The sequence below is a fragment of the Mastigoproctus giganteus genome, chromosome 4 (assembly GCF_048544385.1).
Source record: "Mastigoproctus giganteus isolate SK-2022 chromosome 4, ASM4854438v1, whole genome shotgun sequence".
Classification (NCBI taxonomy): Eukaryota; Metazoa; Arthropoda; class Arachnida; order Uropygi; family Thelyphonidae; genus Mastigoproctus; species Mastigoproctus giganteus.
This window is the reverse complement of record NC_143578.1, coordinates 123,032,843-123,058,042: the sequence shown is the minus strand read 5'-3', so window position 1 is coordinate 123,058,042 and position 25,200 is coordinate 123,032,843. Positions and strand designations below refer to the sequence as shown.

At 35.7% G+C, this 25,200-nt stretch overlaps 1 protein-coding gene across 2 annotated transcripts in view; it reads left to right on the top strand.

Annotated features, from left to right (window-relative positions):
• The window catches only part of LOC150087037 (aurora kinase C-like), a 237,956-nt gene that overhangs the window by 209,418 nt on the left and 3,338 nt on the right, over nt 1-25,200 (top strand). For both annotated transcript variants that reach the window (XM_090371770.1, XM_090371769.1), the window contains exon 8: nt 1,190-1,421. In XM_090371770.1, coding sequence (XP_090227896.1) covers nt 1,190-1,421 — 232 coding nt within the window. The remainder of the gene's footprint in view (nt 1-1,189; nt 1,422-25,200) is intronic.

The window sequence follows — 25,200 nt, the reverse complement described above, 5'->3', positions numbered from 1 at the left end:
CAGCATTGGCTGATGCTCTGTAAGCTTGCTTTCGTGCATCATTATTATTATTATTATTATTATTAGCCATATGGTTGCAAGGACGTCTGAGGCTTATGCTGCCCCAGCAAAAAAAAAAAAAAAATCCCACGTTACCCTGAGAGAGAGAAGTAGAAAGAAATCACCAAGAAAGCAAGAAAGAAAAGAATGATGATGATATCCAGCTCAGGACCCTGGGTTTGCCAAGCCCATACTCACCAGATGGGAGCCACTGTGTGCGTGTAGTGGTAAAGCATAGTCGTTTAACTATTCCAAATTATGTATGTTTTTAGAAGTAGTGCAAAAACAGCTCACATCTAGTGAGTATGGGCTTGGCAAACCCAGGGTCCTGAGCTGGATATCATCATTCTTCTCTTTCTTGGTGATTCCTTTCTACTTGTCTCTCTCTCTCTCTCTCTCTCTCTCTCTCTCTCTCTCTCTCTCTCTCTCTCTCTCTCTCTCTCTCTCTCTCAGGGGGTAACTTGGGAATTTTTTTTTTTTTTTTGGCTGGTGCAGCATAAGCCTCAGGCTTCCTTGTACCATATGGCCATTAATTAATAATAATTAATAATAATAATAAAGTTATATTATCACATTATTCATACAAATTTTGCAGTTATAGTCTTAATCTAGTCTAGTCATTTGATCAAGTCAATGAAAATACTGGTGTTTAATGCCCTGAACTATGCAAGAGAACTACAGGTGAGCCATGTAAATCTCAGTTGGACCTTATTTGACCAAAAGTTGCAAGTTGGACACCCCTTTAAAACAGCAGTTCCCAAACTACTGAGATTTACGGACCCCTTCAAAAATCAAAACCTGGTATGAACACTGGATTTTCTGAAAAGTCAAAGTTGAATGTGCGAAGCATAATTCAAAATATGTATACAGTTATATACTAATCTTGTTGAAAATAAGTAATGTTTTATAACGAAATTCGTTGTGATTCTATCAGTACATTTTTTAAGAAAATAAATACATTACTTGATACCTTTTTTGTGGATGCTGTGGTACTGGTCTGCGTACCCCAGTTTGGGAAATACTGCTTTAGAACATGGCATACATTGTAAATATAAACAGTAAAGTTTCATTGATTTCCTTTTTCCTCTTGTTTTATTTCAGTTATAGCTTTTTTTCTCCCCCCTTTTTTTTTTTTTTTTTTTGTCTCCAGGAGAGCTACAATGTGTGGTACCTTAGATTACTTGCCACCTGAAATGATTGAACGCAAAGTTTATGATGATAAAGTGGATTTGTGGTGTTTAGGGATCTTATGCTATGAATTTCTTGTCGGAAAGCCTCCATTTGAATCAGAGAGTACTACTGAAACATATAAAAGAATTGTGAAAGTTGATTATAGTTTCCCTTTGCATGTATCGTCATTAGCCAGAGATTTCATAGGCAGGGTAAGATAATATACAGCATTTTTTTAACTATGAATATTTGTTATTCATTGAGTATTTGCTCTCATTTATGATCATGCTGAATGTGCCTCAAATGAATAGTAACAAGATTTCTGTGATTGCTATACCTCCTCATGTTAATTTTCAGATGGTTTCAGAAGTACTTATAGTAAAAAAAAAAAAAAAAAAAAACCATTATAAATTACTGAATAAATAAAACTCACTACATTATAAAAATGTATATATGCCATATTTTGATTACAAATAAGCACAGAATATATATATATTTCTGAAATACCCAAAATCTTTTTTTGGTAAAATTAAATGGTAGTTGAAGGGCTAAAAATGCTATGTATTCTTAGTCATGTAGGAAGATACCAATAAAATAGTTTCGTGGAGGGATAGAATCTGTGATAAACTCCCATCATCTGTTGTGGTTGAAAACATATATGAAAGATTTCATGTATGTTCTCTGAAATTATTCATATATTGTAAAATCTAAAAAAAAACGGTAACACATGTACACATTTCAAGAGGTAGGAAATACGATTTAATCAGATATTTGCAAACAAATAAGTATAATGACAGCTTGTAGTGCATAGAAAGAAATGCAAAAATAGATGTCACATCTCATAGTGACAGTTATGTCATACATAGCAAATGTTTATTTGCATCTTTTGACATAGAACGTAATCTTCTGAGTTGGATTACTTGCCACCTGATCATTGAGGCATGATGTTCTGAAGCATGTTTCCCAATATTAAAAAAAGTGGATGAACAAAAACAAAAAAAATAATAATAAAATTTTGTAGTAAAATTGCATGGATAGGGAAAGAAGTAATGATGGCTCTGAAAAATGGGAGATTTTATTGCTACAAAAATCAAAGTGATTATTCCATATCCCATTATGATGATTTTTATTTAAAAAAAAAAAAAAAAAAAAAAATCAAATCAACAGCAGCTTGCTCTCAGTGCCAGCACTGGAAGGTGACGCTTTCATGTTGTTGAGAAGAGATATTATCCAGATAATATCCTTTTCTAAAAAACTTGGAAACATATGATTCCTTCAAAAAAAACTGGCACTTATCAGTGTTGATAATGCATCTGTTATGATGATAGGCCTAAAAATGGAGTGGAAAGGGTATTAAATGAGGAGGGTTTAAGTTTGTGGTACTAGGCTGTCCTTGTCTTCTTGTTAATTTGTGTGCCGAAAAGGGATCTGCGTGTGTTCTTGTGAGAGTGGATGAGTACTTTTTGGAAATTTACCATCTGGATATAAGTGCTAAAAAGGAACGATAGATTTAAACATTTTCAACTGTTGCATGCCACTGAAGTAAAACAGATTTTGAAGCATGTGTATACATGCTGGCCATTTGTTATTATGTGTGACCGAGCTGGTAGAACAGTGGTAACCTTTCACAAGCTTATTTAAAGAAGACGTTAGAAGTGGTTAGAAAAGGCATATGAACAATTTTCAGAGTTACCAAGTTGATAAGTACAACAAATGATCATTAATGAGTGGCTCTGACTCTTATTTGGTGCACTATGGCCATAGTTGCCGATGCACCTAATAAATTCCTAAACAAACAAACAAACTGACTTTATTCAAATCCAGTTCATAATCCAAAAGTTTTGAAGGAAGAAAAATTTAACTCAAGACAAAAATTTTGAATTACAAGCTTATAGTAAAAACAATCCTAAACAGGCTAAGTGAGCTGATAATTCTAGGCATATTATCCTCACTCTTGCAGAAAGTTTATTCATGCTTATCTTACTTTTTTGTGGCGAGAAAAGGCATAGGAAACTTGAATAAAACAATTTGCTTGTTTCTTTTAAACGTTATGCCACTGTCAGAAAATCCGAACAAATCTCTTCAATCCATGTTCTGAGGTCATTATTATACTTAGATATATTGAAGAATGTTATGTGCAAATTTATTCTACCAACAGTTTTTAAATCTCCCAGTTAAGTTTGGAACTTGATTACCATTGCACACTAAACCAGAAAGATTACTGTGGCTTAGTAATAGGCATTTTTGCTGCGAAGGTCATGGGTGGAATGTCTAAAACAACAGAAGATTCCATTCTTTTGTTCAGTGTGAAAGTACTTTATTGGCTGCATGTAATGGCATGGTGCACAAGTTCCCGCTGAAAAATGTTCTTGTAAAGGCTGCGGTTATAATTATTATTATTACTATTAATAGCCATATGGTGCAAGAAAGCCGAGGCTTATGTTGCACCAGAAAAAAAAAAGTTCCCGAATTACCCTGAGAGAGAGAGAGAGAGAGAGAGACAAAAGTAGAAGGGAATCACCAAAAAAGAGAAGAATGATGATATTCAGCTCAAATCCTGGGTGTGCCAAGTCCATACTCACCAGATGTGAGCCCCCGGGGCAGCATGAATTTTAACAGTTAACAGCAGTTAACATTTATAATTTTTAAATTTGCAATTTTTTGTGGGCAAGTTTCTAGTACAGGAATACCTCGCATAGCGTGGTTTCAAACAGTGCGGGTTTTGCTATAGCGTGGTTTACAAATTGAAAAAACATTAACTGCGTTGCGCACCAATACATTTGATATATATATATATGTATTATAATGCCGGCACGTAGGCCAATGCATTATGGATTCAAGGCCACACTGACTGTTGTCGCAACTCCCATTATATATGGACTCTGCTAGCTTTGATAGATTAGTAAACACTCTAGATTCCGAGCGGGGAGGTCGTTGATTGTGCGTAAACTGTATAAATATTTTTCACTGTGTATTTTTATTAAAGATTATTTTTTAAAAACGTTACACCTTTATATGCAAATATGAGTGGAAAGAAGAAATGTAATGGCGCCGAGTGTTCTTCTAGATCCAAACATCGAACGAGGTATGAAAGTAAGACAGGCGTTGCAAAATGACATTCAATGCTATAAAGAGATGTATGCAGATAAAAAGAAGAAAAAAACTGTGCAAACTAAGCTGATCAGTTATTTTTCAAAATAAAAATACAGTACCTACTTCACTTGTATTCTTTTGGTATGTACATACTGCAATAAAAATCATTTGTACTGTATTTACTAGTATTTTTCATTTTTAGTTTCTTTTTTTTGCAAGAATTTCGGGTGCATCAATTTATAGTAAACAAACACCTATATATCTTTGCAACTCGACCTATATAATCAAATTGTCGGAATGCATTACATTAAAATACACACTAATAATACCTCGATCAGCGCGGTTTCGCGGCGCCTCCGTAGACAGGAGGGAAGGAGCAGCAGTGCATAGCACACGCTTCTTGATTAGACTGGGGTTCGAGCCCGTAACCACCAAATACGGAGGATGCGGAAAGGTCAGGGAATGACCACCGCATATCCCCGAGCAATATGGCCTTAGTTGCTAATGCTCCTAAAAACCAAATAACAAATAACAGCGCGATTTCACATAGCACGGTATTTTTTTGGCACGAATTAACCGCACTATGTGAGGTATTCCTGTACTTTTTGGCATCATTGAAGATTAAAGAAATATATGAAGTAGTAGATGTTTCCATATTAGATTAATCTTTTAATCTAATATGGCTGCATGTAATGGCATGGTGCACAAGTTCCCACTGAAAAATATTCTTTTTAAGGCTGATGTAGCGTGAATTCAACAGTTAACAGTACATAATTTTTAAATTTGCAATTTTTTGTGGGCAAGTTTCCAGTACTTTTTGGCATCATTGAAGATAAAGAGATATATGAAGCAGTAGATGTTTTGCTGCATTATGAAACAAGAAAGAATTGTTGTGGAACTGGCAAGTGTTCAGTGAAGCATGAAATATTATTCTGAGTCATTCCTGGCATTTTAATAATTCCTCATAGCAATACTGAGTGTCAGAGAATATTTACCCAGGTTAAAAAAAAAATTTTTTTTTAATCTGAATCCGGATCTTCTCTTTCTGGTGAAAATTTTGAAATGCTGTTGAAAGTGATGTCTGAACAGCTGTGTTATTAACAAAACTGTGGATCAACATTTCCAAAGAGATACAAAATCTGCAACAATATCTTTCTTGAAGCAATCATAATCAGTAACAGGCAAGTCCAACAGGAATCCATATATAGAAAAATCCTAGGTAAGTTAATGTTTGAACTGTGCTGTACTGGTAAACAGCCTCTTGCTCTATTTTAATATATGTATTTGCCAGTGAAGATAATTTGTAGTGCAGTGTGCACTTAAAGAAACCTCCTGTTTTTGGTATAGCAACCTCCTATTTTCCTTCCGCTTGCAAATGACTGATCTTCAGCTTTCTGAAAGTCAAAAGTTGGCAGCTATGGGTATAGGCAAGTGTTTTTTCACAGAAGGTACAAAATTATTGTTCGAATAATTCACTACTTAAAAAAAAATTCAGTTTTCTTAAAAAAGAGCTTCTGAATCATTTTCCAAATGCTGAATTCAAAAATGACTTCCATTTATTTACATCATGTCAAGTTTCTTTAAAAATCACAAAAGAAATTTTGATTTTTTTCACAAATTTTTATTAATTTTGGCAGAATCTGTGCACTGTTGTTGTTGTTGTTTAGGAGCATTAGCAACTAAGGCCATATTGCTCCGAGGATATGCGGTGGTCATTCCCTGACCTTTCCGCATCCTCCGTATTTGGTGGTCACGGGCTCGAACCCCGGTCTAATCAAGAAGCGTGTGCTACGCACTGCTACTCCTGCCCACCTGGCTACGGAGCCACCAATCTGTGCACTAAGATTTTAACAAAATGCAACTTTTACTAGACTTTTATATTTAAATACAAGTTTAAAACTATTAAAAAGGGCAGTCTGATAAAAAAAAAAAACCTCAATACACACTCGCCTCCATTTTAAAAGCTGATATACGATGGATCAAATTTTCATTTCTTTGATTTTGCAGTTACTTCTACTTTACAGTCCCTCTTCAGCATCCAGCAATAGTCAGCTATCATGTTGACATTCCACCTCCCCTGGTACCTCATATCCATGTCTTTAATGTCCTGCTGAAGCCTTTCATCTCGTTCTTCACTAACGCTTCTTAGATTTTCTGGGAAGTAGGCAATATGGGATTGTATAAAATATATCTTGACACTCATGTTGCAGCATTATTACAGATGATATGTTAAGATATTTAATGATGTGCTTGCTTTTTCTGGTCATCCCTGATATTTTTGTCATGTATAAATAGCACTCATGAATGTGGTTGTCACCACACCACAGGAACAGCAGAAGACACACTTAATTTTCCCAGTTAGCCACATCCTCAAATTTGTGGTACAGTTAATATAGCACATATGTGTGTGTAGCCTGATGACCAATTTTGCAACCAAAGTACAAAGAATATGCATGTTTAGTAATATTGTAGATTTTCTTCTCCTGAGTTTTTTATGAACCATCCAAATGCATAACAAAAATTACCGATGATTTAGACATTTTCTTTCCTTCTACTTAAACATTTTAATAATATGATGATAAGCAAAATACAGAAGAAACAAACAAACAATATGTAATAGATATATAGATGAATTGTATAGGTTTCACACTCTGTTTTTCCATTACTGAAGGATTGAGAGGTGGGAGGTAGACAGACAAGTCTGAACATGTTAATTCTCCCCAACATTGCTGCTATCTATGAGCATACTGCCAACATTATGCCATCTATTTACAGGTAATGATCAATGTCATATTTACTTTCCTAAATTGAAGTGAGCTACATGTATTACAGCTACCATAGCCAAGTGGTCAGGCACAAGCAGTGGTGGACTGGTCAGGGTGTCAGCTTGCCTGATGGCAAGTGGGCCCCTTGCAATAATATTAGAAAATATGTTAAAAATGTTTATGACCTTTTAGTAGCTTGAAAATATAATAAAGTTCTAATATTATTACTGTATGCAACTAAAATTTACGTTGTATTACTATTTTAATAAAAAAAATTTAATAAAATCATTTTTATTAAAGGGTGGGCCCCCTTTGTCTCCCGGCAACCAATATTTTTAGACCCAGTCCGCCACTGGGTACAAGGGTACACAAGTACATGTTCTTTGATTGATTGCAGTTCAAGCCTGTACTAAATACTGTGCTGTTTCACAGAATCTCTATTTTTTGAACTGTTACAGCCTCAACAGTAAATCAGCTAATTTCAGAAAATTTCCATATAATGAAAAGAATCTTGGGGTGGTGGGGGGAAGGATATGAATGATTATATAACACTATTTCATGTTTGTAATATTCTTTCATACACCAGCAGCATTAATGGAAATATATTATTGTGTTTCTGCCCCCCTTTTCCCCATGAAGTATATTAATTTTGAAGTGTTTTTTTTTTTCGTAAATACTGGCTTAATTTGTTGTGTCGGAGAGGCTGGAAGTTTCATAAAGTATATGCCTCCACAAACTTAAATTTGGTAGTGATTAATTGTTATGTTTCTATTTCATGATATGAATATTTTTCTGAAAATTTAAATATAATTAATGAACTTTTTTTTAAATTAAAACTAACGAGCTGTTTTAGTAGCAAAATATGCATTTTCACAATATTCAATTATTATACAAAAAAAGAAGGGGAAATAAGAATTAAGCATGAAATTGCAATCTACTGGTAAAATATTCAGCGTTAGTATACACTCCAAGCAGAATTCAAAAACTGATTTTTTTTTTTTTTTTTTCCAAATATTAAAGTTAAAATCTGGGACCTCTCAGGCAATATCACTCGTGTTTCAATAAGAGCAGTGCTACTTCCAAGTTGAGTGCCAGAAACGGATGGTGTGGCCTTCAGCCCTTTAAGCATAGCTGCATTTCTTGCGAAGTTGTTATTGGGAGGATCAAACAGAACAGTTCACAATCTGCACTGGGTCCTCTATCTTTGGAGACTGCAACCAAATGAAATCCGTGTTGCTTCCAAAACCTGTATTTACCTCAGAACTAATTTGAAAACAGACATTTTCTGATGATATGAATTATATAAATGACAGAATTTTCCTTCAGGAAAGCAGTCCAAACTACCAACTTTTATTGTGCAATAGGATATATATGCAAAGAGATGTATTCATATCAAACCTTTTTACAATACTTCTATAATGCAAGCATTAATGCTCTGGATCTTAGTCTACACAGAGAGGAAAGCAGACAACACTTTAATGCAATTATCGATAGAAATACTAGAGGAAAATTTAAAAATATGCTTCCCCAGATTCAGATTCTGCCAAATAGTCAGTCTACTTTTGTTTAGTGCACTTGCTTTAGATGGTCGGTGATGCCAATTTATCAAGTCACTAAAGAATATACAGTCCACTTACAAGAGTTATCACTATCATCTGCATCGTTTATTTCATTAGAATTAGAGGAGAGCAGTAAAATAAATATCCCTCTGCTTTGGAAGGTTTTCAACAATGATTAATTGGCAGAATGTCCATTGCAAGAAAGTGCACTGCTCGATTTTAGCATTAGCATTAGTAGAGGCATATGATGCAGGAAAGCAAGCTTATGCAGCATTAGCCAAAAAAAAAAAAAATGCTCCCATTTCACCCCCCCCCTTCCCCGTTCGTTCCAAATACCTATCCATCTCAGCCTTCAATTTATTTAGGCTATCAACTTCCACAACAAAAGATGGAAGTCTGTACCACCAATCAACTACCCGCTGGCTAAAGGCAAACTTCCGTACATCTATCCTACAGCTGTCTTTCCTCGATTTGAATTTGTGCCCTCTCAGGTGATTATTCTGAGCAAAAGGAAGAATCCCATCACCATTCAGCATGCTCAAACCATTCAAGGCTTTATAGACCTCAATCAGGTCACCTCGTAGGTTCCTAGTCTCCAGACACTGTAATCTGCAAAACTTAAGCCTTTCTTCGTAAGATCAACCCTTCGTTCCATTCACTAATCTTGTTGCCCTTCTCTGTGCTCATTCCAGCAGCTCTTCTTACAATGAGGCCTCCAGACCTGTATACAGTACTCAAGGTGTGGCCTGACCATTGCCTTATACAAGGGGAAAATCACCTCCTTATCCCTGCTAGAAAAATTCCTGTATATCATTGACAAGACACCATGAGTTACTCTTGCAGATCATCTGTACTGCTCAGAAAACTTCATATCTGCCTGCACAATTACCCCCAGGTCCTTTTCATTCTCTACCACTGTCAGTGTAGAACCACAGAGTTGATACGTTACTCTGGGGTTACTGCTTCCCATATGCAGTACTTTACATTTGTCAATGTTAAACTTCATTTGCCACCTCTCAGCCCATCTGCTCAACTTTTCTAGATCCTGTTGAAGCGGTGTACTGTCATTAGTGTCTTTAACAACCCTGCCAACCTTTGTATCGTCTGCAAACTTGGACATTAAGCCTGATATACCATCATCAATATTATTTACAAATACAGAAAACAACAATGGACTCAACACTGAACCCTGAGGGACTCCACTGATAACATTAGTCCACAAAGAGCAGTGTCCATTAATTACCACTCTCTGTCTCCTCCCACTCAACCAGCCCATCCCACTCATCAGTAGCAGTTTGCCTCCAGTGCCACACTGCTCCAATTTATTCAGCAATCTTCCATGTGCAACAGTATCAAAAGCCTTTCTAAGATCCAAATATATGATATCAAAGTTACTCCCTGCATCCAGTTCCTTTGTAACCGCATCATAGTATCCAATCAAATTGGTCAGACAAGACTTAACAAAATCAGGCTGTGTCCGAGCTATAACTGAAGTCTTGTCTAGATGATCCTGCAGTGCCTCCATTAATTTCCCTGGAACAGAAGTTTAACTAACAGGTATATAATTACTTTTGTCACCCTTTGTGAATTGGGGTCACATTTACACAGCTCCAGTCCATGTTTACCTCCCCTGAGTCCAAGGAAGCTCATAATTATGGCTAAGAGTTTGCTTACTTCCTTTGCTGCCTTCTTTAATATAACTGGATAAATCCCACCCACCCCAGGTGCCTTTTTTTATGTTTATCTTCAACAATTTCTCCTCCACTTACCTATCAGTTATTACAAAATCATCTAGCTCACTGCCAGAGTTTAATTCACCTCTGGCATTCCCCTCCCTGAATAACTCCTCATGTGTGAATATAGATGCAAAATATTCATTTAGTTTGTTAGCCAACTGAGCAGAATCATCAACAGTTTGAACCATCAATATCCAGTGGACCAATCTGATTCATCCCTTTCCTTCTAGAATTTACATAGGTAAAGAACTCTTTGCTGTTTTTCTTTGCATCTTTTGCCAAAGATTTCTCAATCTGCCTTTGCCTGCCTAATCTCCTTTGTGACTTGGTTACAGACCATCTTATATCTATCATAGGCTTCCATGTCACCCACTAATTTATATGTATCCCTTGCATTTTTCTTCTCTGCCACATGTCTCATTAGTTCATCTGACATCCATTTAGGCCTAAAATTTGAACAATATTTCTTAGTTGGTGTGTAAAGCCTAATAGCTTCCAAGATTAATTCTTTGAATGCTTCCCATTTTGAATTTGCTGTTGGTAACATCGTCAGTTGGTTCCACCATATAGACTTTAAATATTGTCTCAGACCTCTGTAGTCGCCTTTATGAAAGCAAAAACCCTTGAACCTCCTCTAAATATCAGGAGAAAGATGTTGCTGTTGAACTATGCAACCAAGATCCAAAGCCGGGTGACCCATCCTAATTGGTTAATTCTTTATGATTTATTATTACAGAGCAATAAAAAGTACTGAAGCCTATAACAGCTACAAGGTGATGTGTAATAGAGCCACAGAAAAGGTTCGACAGGCAAAGGCAGTTTATGAGAAATCACTAGCAAATAGAGCAAAGAGGGGGGATAAAGAATTCTTCACATATATAAATGCCAAGAAGAGCAGGACAAACCAGATCGGATCTTTACGCAAGGGAAAGGGGATAGTAATAAATACACCAGCTGCCGTTGCAGATGAACTCAACAGTTATTTTGCATCGATATTTACAAATGAAAAGCCTTTTGTGGCAATGGGAAATTGTGGGAGCGAAGTTAAAAAATATGTAATTAATGATATTGAAATTTCGCAAGATTATTTAATGAAAAAACTTTCGAGCCTACAGACCAGTAAGGCTCCTGGAGTTGATGGAATATACCCTATAATCTTAAGAGAGGCGGCAAGCAAGTGCATTGAACCATTGAGGTTAATTATGCAAGCATCACTAGACTCCGGGGGAGATTCCCTTGGATTGGAAAAGTGCAAATGTATCTCCCATACATAAGGTTGGCTCTAAAAGTGAAGTTGGAAATTATCGACCTGTCAGTCTGACTTCAGTAGTAGGGAAAATCATGGAGGCAATGATCAAGGGTGGAATTCAGGATCATTTGGATCGAATTGAAATTCTCAAGGATACTCAGCATGGTTTTGTAAAGGGAAAATCATGTTTAACAAATCTGGTTCGCTATTTCGAAAGGGTCACTCACGAGCTGGATTTAGGGAATAATTTCGACATTGTTTATTTAGATTTCAGCAAAGCTTTTGACTCAGTCCCACATGAGTGGTTGCTTTATAAGTTGGAACAGGTTGGAATCACTGGGAAAATCCTTAGATGGATAGAAGGATGGCTTCAGGGCAGGAGGCAGAGGGTTGTGATAAATGGCTATTCCTCAGATTGGGTTGATGTAAGAAGTGGGGTTCCCCAAGGATCAGTATTAGGACCACTGTTGTTTTTAATTTTCATAAACGACATTGATGAAGGGATAGAGGGCGTGATGTCTAAATTTGCAGATGATGTTAAAATTGGTAGAGTAGTTAATGATCACTGTCAAGCTGAGCTTCTTCAGAGAGACCTAGATAGACTTCAGGAATGGTCAGAAAAATGGCAGCTGTGCTTTAATCCAACAAAGTGTAAGGTATTACACCTGGGAAACAGTAATCCCAAAAAAACGTATTCACTTGGTGGAGTTCAACTAAACCCAGTACTGGAGGAAAGGGACTTGGGTGTTACGATACGGTCAGACATGAAATTCTCTGAGCATTGTAAACAGGTTGCAAGGAAGGCCCATGGTGTCCTATCGATGATCTATCGAACTTTTGCAAGTAGAGATAGGGACGTGATAATCCCATTATATAAGGCTTATGTTAGACCACACTTGGAATACTGTGTTCAAGTATGGAGATCGCACCTAAAGAAAGACATCGAGCTTCTTGAAAGGGTGCAAAGAAGGGTAACTCGCCTGGTGAGATCGGCAAAAGGGCGTCCTTATGAAGAAAGACTTCGAATATGTGGGTTGCAGAGTTTGGAAACTAGACACCTTAGAGGAGATTTGATTGAGGTGTTTAAGGCTCTGAGAGGCATCAGTAAAATGAATGAGGACAAAATTTTCAAGATTATAAATGATGCTAGAACTAGGGGACATAAATTCAAGTTACGGGGGGATATGTTTAGATTGGACTGCAGGAAGTTTTATTTTAGACAGCGAGTTATAAATTACTGGAATAAGTTGCCTTCATGGGTGGTAGAGGCCGACAGTTTGGGGAAATTCAAAGGTCATCTGGATAGTACTTTCGGGTAAGGGAAGCGCATAGGATGATAGGTTTAATTTCCTTTTTATTTTTTTTTTATTTTATTTTATTTTTTTTTTATTTATTAATTATTATTATTTAGTTATTTATTTTATTTATTTATTTTTTGTTTTTGTCATTGTTTTGTTCGGGTTTTTTTTTTTTTTTTGGCTGGTGCAGCATAAGCCATAGGCTTTCTTGCACCATGCGGCCGTTACTAATACTAAGTATGCAACCAAGATCCAAAGCTGGGTGACCCATCCTAATTGGTTAATTCTTTATGATCCACAGTATATGGACTTCTATAGAAACAAACCACAGACAGTTCGGCCTGCTGGTATTAGGCTAAAGCATATGGCAGAAGATTGGGATATACACTTCAATAAAATCTTCCTAGATCCTATATATCCCGACCCTCCATGAGCTGTCATCATTCCATCTTGTGACAATTATTTCCACCGATGGGAAAAACACTCTCTGTCAGACTTTAACGTCCAACAGCTACACATTGAGCAGACTCAACATTATCCCGACTTCGCTAAAATATATACAGATGGATCGAAGTCTGAGAGTGGATCAGGTGCAGCAGTAGTACTCCCTGATAGTACCATTTCTCTATCTCTTCCAACAGAGTGTAGTAGCTACACGACTGAATTATATGCCATAAAGCTTGCATTAGAAAATATTTTCCATGTGTCAATTCAAAAGAGCATAATATACACAGACTCGCAAAGTTCTGTATTAGCATTGTAAAACAATTACACACCTACTCACCCATTATTAAAGCTCATAAGAACACAGTTGATACGTCTCAGAGAGCATCAGCAAAAGGTTATTTTCTGTTAGATCCCAGACCATACCGGAATACCAGGAAATGAAATTGCGGATGATGCTGCCAAAAATCCATCCAGCTCAGCCCCAACGAATTCCCTAGTACCGTTCACAGATTATAAAATTAATATACAAAGTTTATGTAAAGATCAATGAACTCTTCAGTGGCAAGTGCAATTTCATAATAAACTACTACAAATAAAACCCTTACCAAAATTATGGGCTTCTAGTCCCATTGCAAACAGAAAAGAAGAAGTAATTCTAGCCAGAGCCAGAATCGGCCGTACTCATTTAACCCATCTGTTCCTTTTGTCAGGAAATGACCCTCCTCAGTGTAATCATTGTCATACACCGCTCACAGTCAAACACGTACTTCTGGAATGTACTCTATATAATAATGCTCGACTAGTGTCATTCAGTTCTCTGTCAAATTTAAAGTAACTTTTGTTGCTTAGCCATAGCATAGGCGAAAAATCAAATCTCAAAGAATTCTTCTCCTTCCTAAAATGAATAGGATTGTATCGCAGTGGTGCATAATGTAGGCAGTATGCACCACTTTCATAAGTGCAATATGGCCTAAGTAGCCATTGCACTTAAAACCCCATCAACAACAACAACAAGTTACAGAAAAAAATACTAATATAAAGTACAATGAAAGTAAAACTGAAGGTTATTCAAAATCATAATTTGAATTTGATTCTGCAGCTATTATTTATTTATATATATATGCATATTAAAAATATGACAAATAAAAATAAAGGTAATGGTAGTGCGAAACGTCCGGAAAGGCACAGGCCAAAAAGGAAGATAGCCGAAAATGTGGTAACTTTTAAAATAAAAAATAAAAATAAAAATAACAGCAGCCTACATCAGAGAAAGGCAGAAAAAAATTTTGCAAAAATACCTCAAAAAGGGGAAGAGGGCAAATATGCCATTAATAAAAAATTGAAATTTGATTACGGCAAAGTAAATATTGATAAATAATTAGGTATGCCTTTTTCTGATGTAGGCTGCTGTTATTTTTATTTTTATGCTTGGCTGCCATTAGGGCAAGAAGCAAGTTTTTTACTCTTAGCCTGTTCAAAATCTGCTTTGCACTGATTTTAATAACTGCTTTATAATTGTTGCAAGCTTTCGTGTAGGCAGAAAATGAAACTGAAGAATTGGAAGCAAGCCAATTACGATATGCAACATTCTTCTCTTGAACAGCTTTAGCACATTTGTTGGAAAACCAAGGTTTAGATAAAGGATAAGATTATAAGGTGGAATGTGGAATAAAGGATTCCATTCCTATAAGAATAATTTCACTGACATGGTCTGAGCAAATGTTGACATCAGAAGTTTTGAAACAGTATTCCAACCAAGGAAAAGAAGAAAAGAAATCGTGCAGGTCATCCCATTTTTCATTCTTATAATGCCAAACAACACGAAGTTGAGAATATCCATGAGATAAAGGCTCCATTGGAGAAGATACAATCACCAAGTTGTGATCCGAGATGCCTAAAGGACCACTCACTTCGACCGTGTACTTAGATGGGTTGTTTGTGAGAAAACGATCAAGCGTGTTGGCTATATGGTTAGGATTGTCCTGTACCTTGAAGGTAAATGAACAATCTGTGCAAGGTCATTAGTAGTTGCAAAAGGCTCAGCATCTTGATCAGCTGGGTCTGTGTGACTAGAAAACGGAAGCCAGCTGGAGTTGTGAACATTAAAATCACCAAGGAAAATTACCTCACTGTTAGGAAAGTTGGACTGGAGAAAGTCAATGAGCTCCAATGATTAGTGTTGTTGGGTGAACGGTAGAGACAACAGATGAATTTGACAGAATGAGGTAGAGAGATTTTAAGGCAGACAATGTCGAAAAGAGGAGATTCCAAATTACCAAGTCTCTGACAGGGAATATGTTAACAGACATATGCACAAGTACCACCTTTGAGACGAAAGTAATCTTACAGTGAATAATTTGGGCAACTGAGATGAGCAGCAGTTGAATCAACTGATAACTGAGATTCTGTCAAAAAAGGTACATGGGGTTTTGCAGATTGCAAGTGAAAATGATCATTGTTGAGATTAGAATTGAGACCACATATATTTGTGAAATGAACTAGGAAGTGTTTCGGAGGTTTAGATCTTTTTGCAGATAACCTTTCTCTGTTAGTTTGACAATTCATGGTGTATTCAATAGTAAGAAAAAGTGGGGGGGCATACTGTGTGAAGTAATGAAACTTTTGGATATGGCATACACATGGTAAGAATATTCAGAAAATTAGAAAACAATGTATCCTTAACCCGTTTATGCCTGGCATGCTTTATATAGTCCGCCTAAAAATATTCATAGAAAATGTGCTTACATAGAAAACTACTATGCTCATTTGTTCCAGAAGTCTTTGGAAGAAATATACTCAGTGTTGTTTGTGACTTTTAACTGATAGTTTTGTTGTTTTCCAAAAAGCTAAATATTTGAGTTTTGATTTTCACGCATACCCTATTCACACAGGTGAGTGTTTCAGTATTTGTCTGTTCTCAAATTATCGTTTGTTTTATGTTTATTTTAATTAAAAAGCATTAAATTTTAATGTGAAGTGTGCTTGAGTTTTATGCATTGACAAACCTGTATCCTACATTTAGGATGCAAGGCATTTGCATAGAAAAAAGTCTTATGGCAAAGATTTTACAATCGTATGATACTTTCAGTTTACACATATATGCATAAATAGATATGTACATACTTAGGCGTACATTCACACTTACATACTTACATTTTTTTTCCCCCAGCAAAATGAACCCTAAATAGTTCTGCAGGAAATCCAAAATTCCCTCAAAACTAAATGACATTTTGGATTCAGCTGAAGATGGTTCTCTACCCATGAAGGATAAAGAAAAAAGAATATTTTATTACTATATTACCACCTGAGAAAATGCAACTGGGAATATTACTGATGAAGATTCTGGGTGAAGGTGGTCCAGGTATGATATATAATTTGTCTGGAAGCAAGCGTAACAATCAAGATGTTTTAAATGATTCTTCAATTGAAGATGAGGAATCTAAATCTCCCTCCAAAGAACTAAAAAAGGAAGAAATATCTACATAAAAGCAAATGGGAAAAGATAAACATTGAACCTAAAATTGCAGCTTGGTCAATAGATGAATTTCACGTGAAACAACTCAAAAACCAAAAATCTGTCACCATCACAATACTCGAATTGTTCTTTGGTGATGATATAATAAGTGTAATTGCCACAGTTTAATTCTAATGAAGAAATAAAGTGCTTCTTAGGAATAATGCTGTTGAGTGGCTATTATTTAGCATCAAGAAGAAGGATGCTTTGGGAGAATTCACCTGATACTTATCATTCTCTTGTTTCAAATGCAATGAGACATGATAGATTCAAGGCTGTCTTTTCAAATTTACACTTTTCTGACAACACTAAATTAGATGATTTTGATAAATTTACAAAGTCAGACCTCTGATGAATCATCTGAATGAAAAGGTTTTTCAGTACAACCCTTTGAGAGAAGAATGCTTTGACGAGTCAATGTGCGAATACTTTGGAAAACATCTATCGTTTTCTATCGTAATGGCAATTCAAAACTTAATACTTTAGAATGGTAATTTGCAAATTTTAATTGTAATATTGATAGTTGTAATTGTAAGAATTTGGTAGTTGTAATTGTAGTTGTAATATTCTAACTACTATTGGTAGTTGTAATTGTAGTTGTAATATTCTGACTACTATTGGTATTTGTAACTGTAATATTCTAAAATATTCAAAATTTGTAACCTTTTCTATTTTCTCTTTCTCCAACAACTTGGTCTGATGTTGGGTTTCGGTAAGATACCTGAAATGTCACTTTAATGTATAGTAATATAGGCGAACAGCCTAATAAACTATATTATTAATTTCATGTGGTATAAGAGTGGTATTAATATAATAATAACCTTAATGGAAAACCACATATCATCCTTCCCTAACTATGTTGGATCTAGGTGTGGACCAACCACACATTATGATCTGATTGAGGTGTATAAAGCCTTGAATGGTTTGAGCATGCTCATTGCTGATGGGAATCTTCCTCTTGCTCAGAATAATCACCTGAGAGGGCATAAATTCAAATCGAGGAAAGACAAATGTAGGATAGATGTGCGGAAGTTTGCCTTTAGCCAGCAGGTAGTTGGTTGGTGGAACAGACTTCCATCCTTTGTTGGGGAAGTTGATAGCCTAAATAAATTTAAGGCTGAACTGGATAGGTATTTGGAACAAATGGAGGGGTGAAATGGGAGTCTTTTTTTTCTTGCTGAATCTCAGCAAGCAATAGGAAAAGCAAATTCAGGAAAATGAAATAGACCAGATACAACTCCCTTCAGTCCACTCATGAACCAGAAGCATGATCTGATGATGGGTATCAGTAAGATCCTGAACCAGCCTGCACACCAACCCTGTTGTTCACAGTATGGGAGCAAAGGTTGCCCCAGGCCCTCACTACACAAGAATTCCAGATCCAGGATAAAAACTTGGTACTATCCTATTGGATAATAGATTTAATCACTCATCTATAAATTAACCGCTGGCACTTCCTCTTGCTTGTATGCACATCAGGTTTCTAGGAGCATCGGCAAGAGAAGTCTGTCAGCAGGTAAGAATTTAAGCTCTTTGTATTTACCTTAGATTTCCTGTTTTCTGTTGTAATGGCAATTCAAAACTTAATACTTTAGAATCATAATTTGCAAATTGTAACTGTAATATTCTAGAATATTCAAAATTTGTAACTGTTACTATTAATGGTTAATAATAACCATTATTCTACATAATGGTTAGTGTCATTATGTAGAATTTTGTTAACACATCAATTCAGCCTTCATGGGCTATTCTAAGCCCTGTAGCATGTAAAGAGAAAGCCCTCCGGGAAGTCAGCTTTATGAAGGCAATAGTTTAATTTAGTATACTTTAATTAGTTTAATTCACTGTCATGTGGTTAGGTATTTAGACATAAGATGTATATAGAATTAGTTAAAATAGGTACATGTGTATAAGGAAGTACTGTATATACAGTAAGCGCCAGTAGTTAGTGATCACGTTTGCACATTGAATTTTGATTCTAATAAGTGAAAATCAACTATTCGAATATCATCCACAGGCTATAAAAATAAAGATATAAAGCACAAATTTACACTTTATTATTAAAAGTTTATTACCAATTAAATGGTATGTGAAAATCAGAAGAATATTATTCACGGGTTAGCAAAATAAAAATAAATTTATACTTAAGTTCATAGCTTAATTAATATACATATTAATTAAACACAACTTTGTAATATGATTATAATTTAAAATGGTCACTTATTGTAGATTGCTTTAAATTATCACTACAAAGTCTATAGATTTTTCAATCTTGTATAACAGTCTATATTTGCGATCCAAGGTGCGGGGGATTTCAGAGACTGCTGGGAGTCATCACGGAAAGTAAATACGTGGGCTGTGTAGCTAAGAATAAGAACAGGTGCATGTATACTTGTGTGGACACCAATGCTAGGAGTTTGGTAAATAAATTTGATGAATTTGAGATGTTGGTCAAAACATCAAAGGTAGATATTGTTGGGATATTAGAGACGTGATGTCACACAGATATAAGGAATGCGGCATTGGAATTTGGGGAGTACAATGTGTACTCTTCAAATTCCAATTCTGCATTCCTTATATACTGGATGATTAAAGGATAGGAAGAGAGGAAGGGTTATGCTATTAGTTAAGAAACACACAAAATCTCGGGAGTGCAGCCAGTTGATATTGTGGGCAGTGCAGTGTTGAGTCAGTTGGCATGACATAAACACTGGCAAAGCAAAATTGAGCAAAAAGTAGGTGTGTATTATAAGCTTAATGACTTGGATATGTAGGCACCTGAGGGGGCACAGTTTCAAATTGAGGAAAGACAGTTGTAGAATAGATGTGCGGAAATTTGCCTTTAGCCATCTGGTAGTTGATTGGTGGAACAGACTTCCATCTTTTGTTGTGGAAGTTGATAGCCTAAATAAATTTAAGGATGAATGGAGGGGTGAAATGGGTTTTTTTTTTTTTTTTTTTGCCGATGCTGCATTAGCTTGCTTTCTTGCATCTGCCTCTGCTAACGCTAAACAAACAAAAGTAATTGCACAATTAAGAGGATAATGAATCTTGGGATGGTTTATGTTTTAAAATGTGTAATCTTGAATTTTTCTTTGAACCATGCGCGATTGTCTTTTTTTCGTGGCGAGATCTCTGATTCTCTTTAGTAGCAGTATGTCTGTAGAACTCCATTCAGACTGTTACTCACGCCATGCCATTACAGTTTTTGTGCAGTGAAGGTCTCTGTGTGAATGATCCTTCAAATGCATTAAACGGCAGGAGTAATATTTCAGCATAACACCCAGTGCACTACAAGTAAATACTGTAATTGGAGGGGGGGGAGACAATGGGTTGGATAGTCGACAGTTATACTGTACTTTTCCAAATTCTGAGCGGCGTGCGAAGGTAGTTTTTTTAAGTTTTAACCAATTTTGGCATGCACCCTTAAAAAGGTTCACCACCCCTGTACTAGACTTTTCATACCAACTAAGAAATATTGTTCACAGTTTAGGCCTAAATGGATGATGTCAGGTGAACTAATTAGACATGTGACAGAGAAGAAAAATGCATGGGATACATGTAAATTAACAGGTGACACAGAAGCTGGTCTGTAATCAAGTCACAAAGGACGTTAGGCAGGCAAAGGTAGATTACAAGAAATCTTTGGCAAAGGATGCAAAGAAAATCATAAATGAGTTGTAGGATAGATGTATGGAAGTTTGCCTTTAGCCAGCAGGTAGTTGATTGGTGGAATAGACTGCCATCTTTTGTTGTGGAAGTTGATAGCCTAAATAAATTTAAGGCTGAGCTGGACAGGAATTTGGAACGAATGGAGGGGTGAAATCTGAGTGTGTTTTTTTTTTTTTTTTTGGCTGATGCTGCATAAGCTTGCTTTATTGCATCGTATGCCTCTATTAATGCTAATGCTAAGAGTTCTTTACTTATATAAACTCCAGAAGGAAGGGAATGAATCAGATTGGTCCACTCATTGACATTGATGGTTTAACTGTTGATGATCCTGCTCAGGTAGCTATTTTGCACCTACATTTATACACGAGGAGTTATTCAGTGAGGAGAATGCCAGAGTAGTATTAAACGCTTGCAGTGAACTAAATGATTTTGTAATAAGTGGAGCAGAAACTGTTGAAGATAAACATAAGAAAGGTACCTGGGGTGGATGGGGTCTATCTACTTTTATTAAAGGAGGCAGCAAAGGAGGTAAGCAAACCCTTAGCCATAATTATGAGAGCTTCCTTGACTCAGGAGAGTACCCATTGGACTGGAGATGTGCAAATGCCCCAGTTCACAAAGGAGGATCAAAGGGTGACACAAATAATTACAGACTTATTAGTTTAACTTCTGTTCTGGTGAAATTAATGGAGATGCTGGTAAAAGAAGCTCTGCAAGATCATCTAGACAAGACTTCAGTTATAGTTCAGACACAACATGGATTTGTTAAGGGGAAGCCTTGTCTGACCAGTTTGATTGGTTACTATGGACCAGCTCACAAAGGAACTGGATGCAAAGAATAATTTTGATATCATATGCTTGGATTTTAGGAAGCCTTTTGATACTGTTGCACATGGAAGACTGCTGTACAAATTTGAGCAGTGTGACATTGGTGGCAAATTACTGCTATGGATAAAGGGATGGTTGAGTGGGAGAAGACAGAGATTGGTAATCAATAGACACTGCTCTTTGTGGACTAATGTTATTAGTGGAGTCCTCCAGGGCTCAGTGTTGGGGTCATTGTTGTTTTCTGTATTTATTAAAGAGATTGATGAAGGTATATCGGGCTTAATGTCTCAGTTTGCACATGATAGGAAGGGTGGCAGAGTTGTTAATGAAACTAATGACAGTATGCTATGGCAACAAGATCTAGAAAAGTTGAGCAGATGGGTTCAGAGGTGGCAACTGAAATTTAACATTGACAAATGTAAAGTACTGCGTATGGGTAGCAGTAATCCCAGAGTAACATATCAACTGTATGGTACTACACTCGGGGTGGTAGAGAATGAAAAGGACCTGGGGCTAATTGTGCAGTCAGATATGAAGTTTTCTGAGCAGTGCAGACGGTCTGCAAGAGAGCTCATGTCTTGTCAATGATATACAGGAATTTTTCTACCAGGGATAAGGAGGCGATTATCCCCTTGTATAAGGCAATGGGCAGGCCTCACCTGGAATACTGTATAGAGTCTGGAGGCCTCATTTTATAGAGCTGCTTGAACGAGTACAGAGAAGGGCAACACAATTAGTGCACGGAAGAAAGGCTTAAATTATGCAAATTACAGTGTCTGGAGACTAGGCACCTGCGAGGTGATCTGATTGAGATGTATAAGGTAAGGCCTAGAATGATTTGAGCAAGCTCAATGCTGATGAGATTCTTCCTCTTTCCCAGATTAATCACCTGAGGGGACAGATTCAAATTGAGGAAAGACAGTTGTAGAATAGATGTGCAGAGATTTGCCTTTAGCCAGTGGCTGGTTGATTTCTGGAGCAAACTTCCATCTGTTGTTGTAGAAATGGACAGCTTAAATAAATTCAAGGCAAAACTAGACAAACATTTGGAGCAAATGGATGAGTGAAATGGGAAGGTTTTTTTTTTTTTTTTTGGCATAATATATATATATATGGCTTTATAAACTTGCTTTCTTGAATCATATGCCTCTACTAATGCTAATGGTAATCCCTTGCACCAGTTTCTTCCAGTGCTCTCCTCAGGACCGGCTATAGCCTAACAAGTGTGCCATTTTGTAACTGGAATTCATTCGGCTTCATCTTCATTTTTCTCTTCCTTGGTGAAATTATCAGTAACAGACTGAGCAATTTCTTCATCTACTAAAGCTGTAGTAACTTGTAGACATCATCTACAAGTTACTATTATATCAGGGGTGGGCAACAGCCGACCCGCGGGCCACATCCGGCCCCCTCCGTAAATGCATAAATATAGAAAATCCATACCTGACTACACTCGCCGTAAACGTTCGGCTTAATTCAGTTCAATCGGGAATCGCGGCCAGTATGCAGTTAACCAGGTGATTCTACGCAGCATCAAAGAGTATTATTTCCTAATTATTATTGTAGCATCGATCAAATGAAGTTCCTTTGGATTTGACTTCTTATTGAAAAAAATAATATTGGTGCAAGATATTTTATAAGTCAGTTTATGCCTTTTCTAATTATTACAATTTTTAATTTAATATAATTTATAGCCCATAAAATGAGCCAATTAAAAAAAAGAAAAATTGATGGCAAATGCCGCATTTTCAATGATAATTGGACATTCAAATATTTAATTGCAAATATAGACGATAAAGCTGTTTGTTTGGTTTGTAATGAAACTATTTCCATTTTTAAAGAATATAATCTAAAAAGGCATTTTTCAACAAAACATTTCGTAAAATATAAGCTGTTTTCACTGGAAAAAATGAAAATTGAAGCAGAAAATTTAAAATGTGGTTTGCGTAAGTAACAAAATAGTTTGAAAATTTTGTCAAATACAGATAGAGCTCTGACAAAAGCTAGTTACATTGTTGCACATAAGGTTGCAAAACAATGTAAATCATTTTCTGATGGGGAATTTGTGAAGGAATGTTTGATAGATATTGCTGAATTATTATGCCCTGAAAAAAAACTGACGTTTGAAAAAATTTCTCTGTCACGAAGAACTCTTGTGAGACGAATTGATAATATTTCAAGTAATTTATGTGATCAATTAAAATTAAAATTGGAAGATTATACTTACCATGCACTGGCTTTAGATGAGTCATGTGACATTACCGATACGAGTCAACTTTTAATCTTTATTCGAGGTATAAATCATAGATTTATACCTCAGAGGAATTATATTACGGAGGAATTACTTTCTGCATATCCTATGAAAGACACACGACTGGCGAAGATTTTTTTATAGCTCTTCAAGAAGCTTTGCAAAAACAAAATATAAAGTGGGACAAAATTGTCAGCATCACAACCGATGGGTGTCCTAGTGGCGAATAGGGGAAAACCTTGGAGCCCGCCAAAAAATTATAAAATACTTTGACTTGGTCTAGTTTGACAGGAAAAAACATTGGATTATTAAAAAGAATAAGCAACGAAATAAAGCGTATTCCAGGAAAAGAAATAATTTTCTTACATTGTATAATTCATCAAGAAACCCTTTGCAAAAGAGTTCTAAAACTGAAGCATGTTATATCGGTTATAACGAAAGTAGTTAATTTTATTCGTGGAAGAGCTTTAAACCACCGGCAATTCATAACATTTTTGAAAGAAATTGAATGTGATTTTACTGATATTCCTTACCAAGACATAAGATGGCTTAGTCTTGCAAAAGTGTTAAAACGATTTCATGATTTGTTGGATGAAATTGTAAACTTCTTAAATGCTAAGGACAAGCTGAATGAATTTTGTGAATTAGTTGAAGAATGGCTGAATGACTTTTTCTTCTCCGTTGATATGTTTTCGCATCAAAATGAATTAAATTTATTATTACAAGGAGAAGGACTATTTATTTTTGATATGTATACAAATGTCACATCATTTATGAGAAAACTCAAGTTATTTTCGCAACAATTCCAAAATAAACAGTTAACTCACTTTCCAATCTTACAAAAAAGAGAAAAAAACTTGAAATGTGCTGATTTTAAGAAATATGAAGCTATAATAAGTGACTTATTTAATGAATTTACAAGAAGATTTGATGATTTTCAGAAAATTTCTAAAGATCTATCTTTAGTAAGCCTACCATTTAATTTTAATGTCAATGATGCACCACCTTGTATCCAGTTGGAACTGATAAATTTACAATCAAATTTAATATTAAAGAATCAATTTGCTGAAAAAACAATAACGGACTTTTATGCTTCATTAAATCCAGAAATGTTTAAAAATATTCTGGATAATGACCAGAAATATTTGGCATCCTTTGGATCGACATACCTATGCAAAATTACATTTTCTTTAATGAAAAATACAAAGAGCAAAATTAGATCAAGAATAACGGATGAAAATTTAGGAGCAGTTCTACGAATAGCCACTAGTGAATTGAATCCCAATTTTGATAAAATCATAAATCAGGAACATTCCAAATGTAATCCCTCACATTAAAGTTTTTGTTTTCTGCATTTACTTTGTTATCATAACAATAAAAATGTTTATTCCAAATTGCAGTTCTTATCTGTTCTAATCGACTCCTATTTAAATATTGTATTTACTTTTTTTTAAAATACATTAATAATTTGGTAATTCAAGTAATATAACATTTTTTTTAGGTTCTGATTTTTTTTGTTAAATCGTTCAATCTATTCTGGCCCGCATCATGATACGAAAATTTCATTCGGCCCACTGAC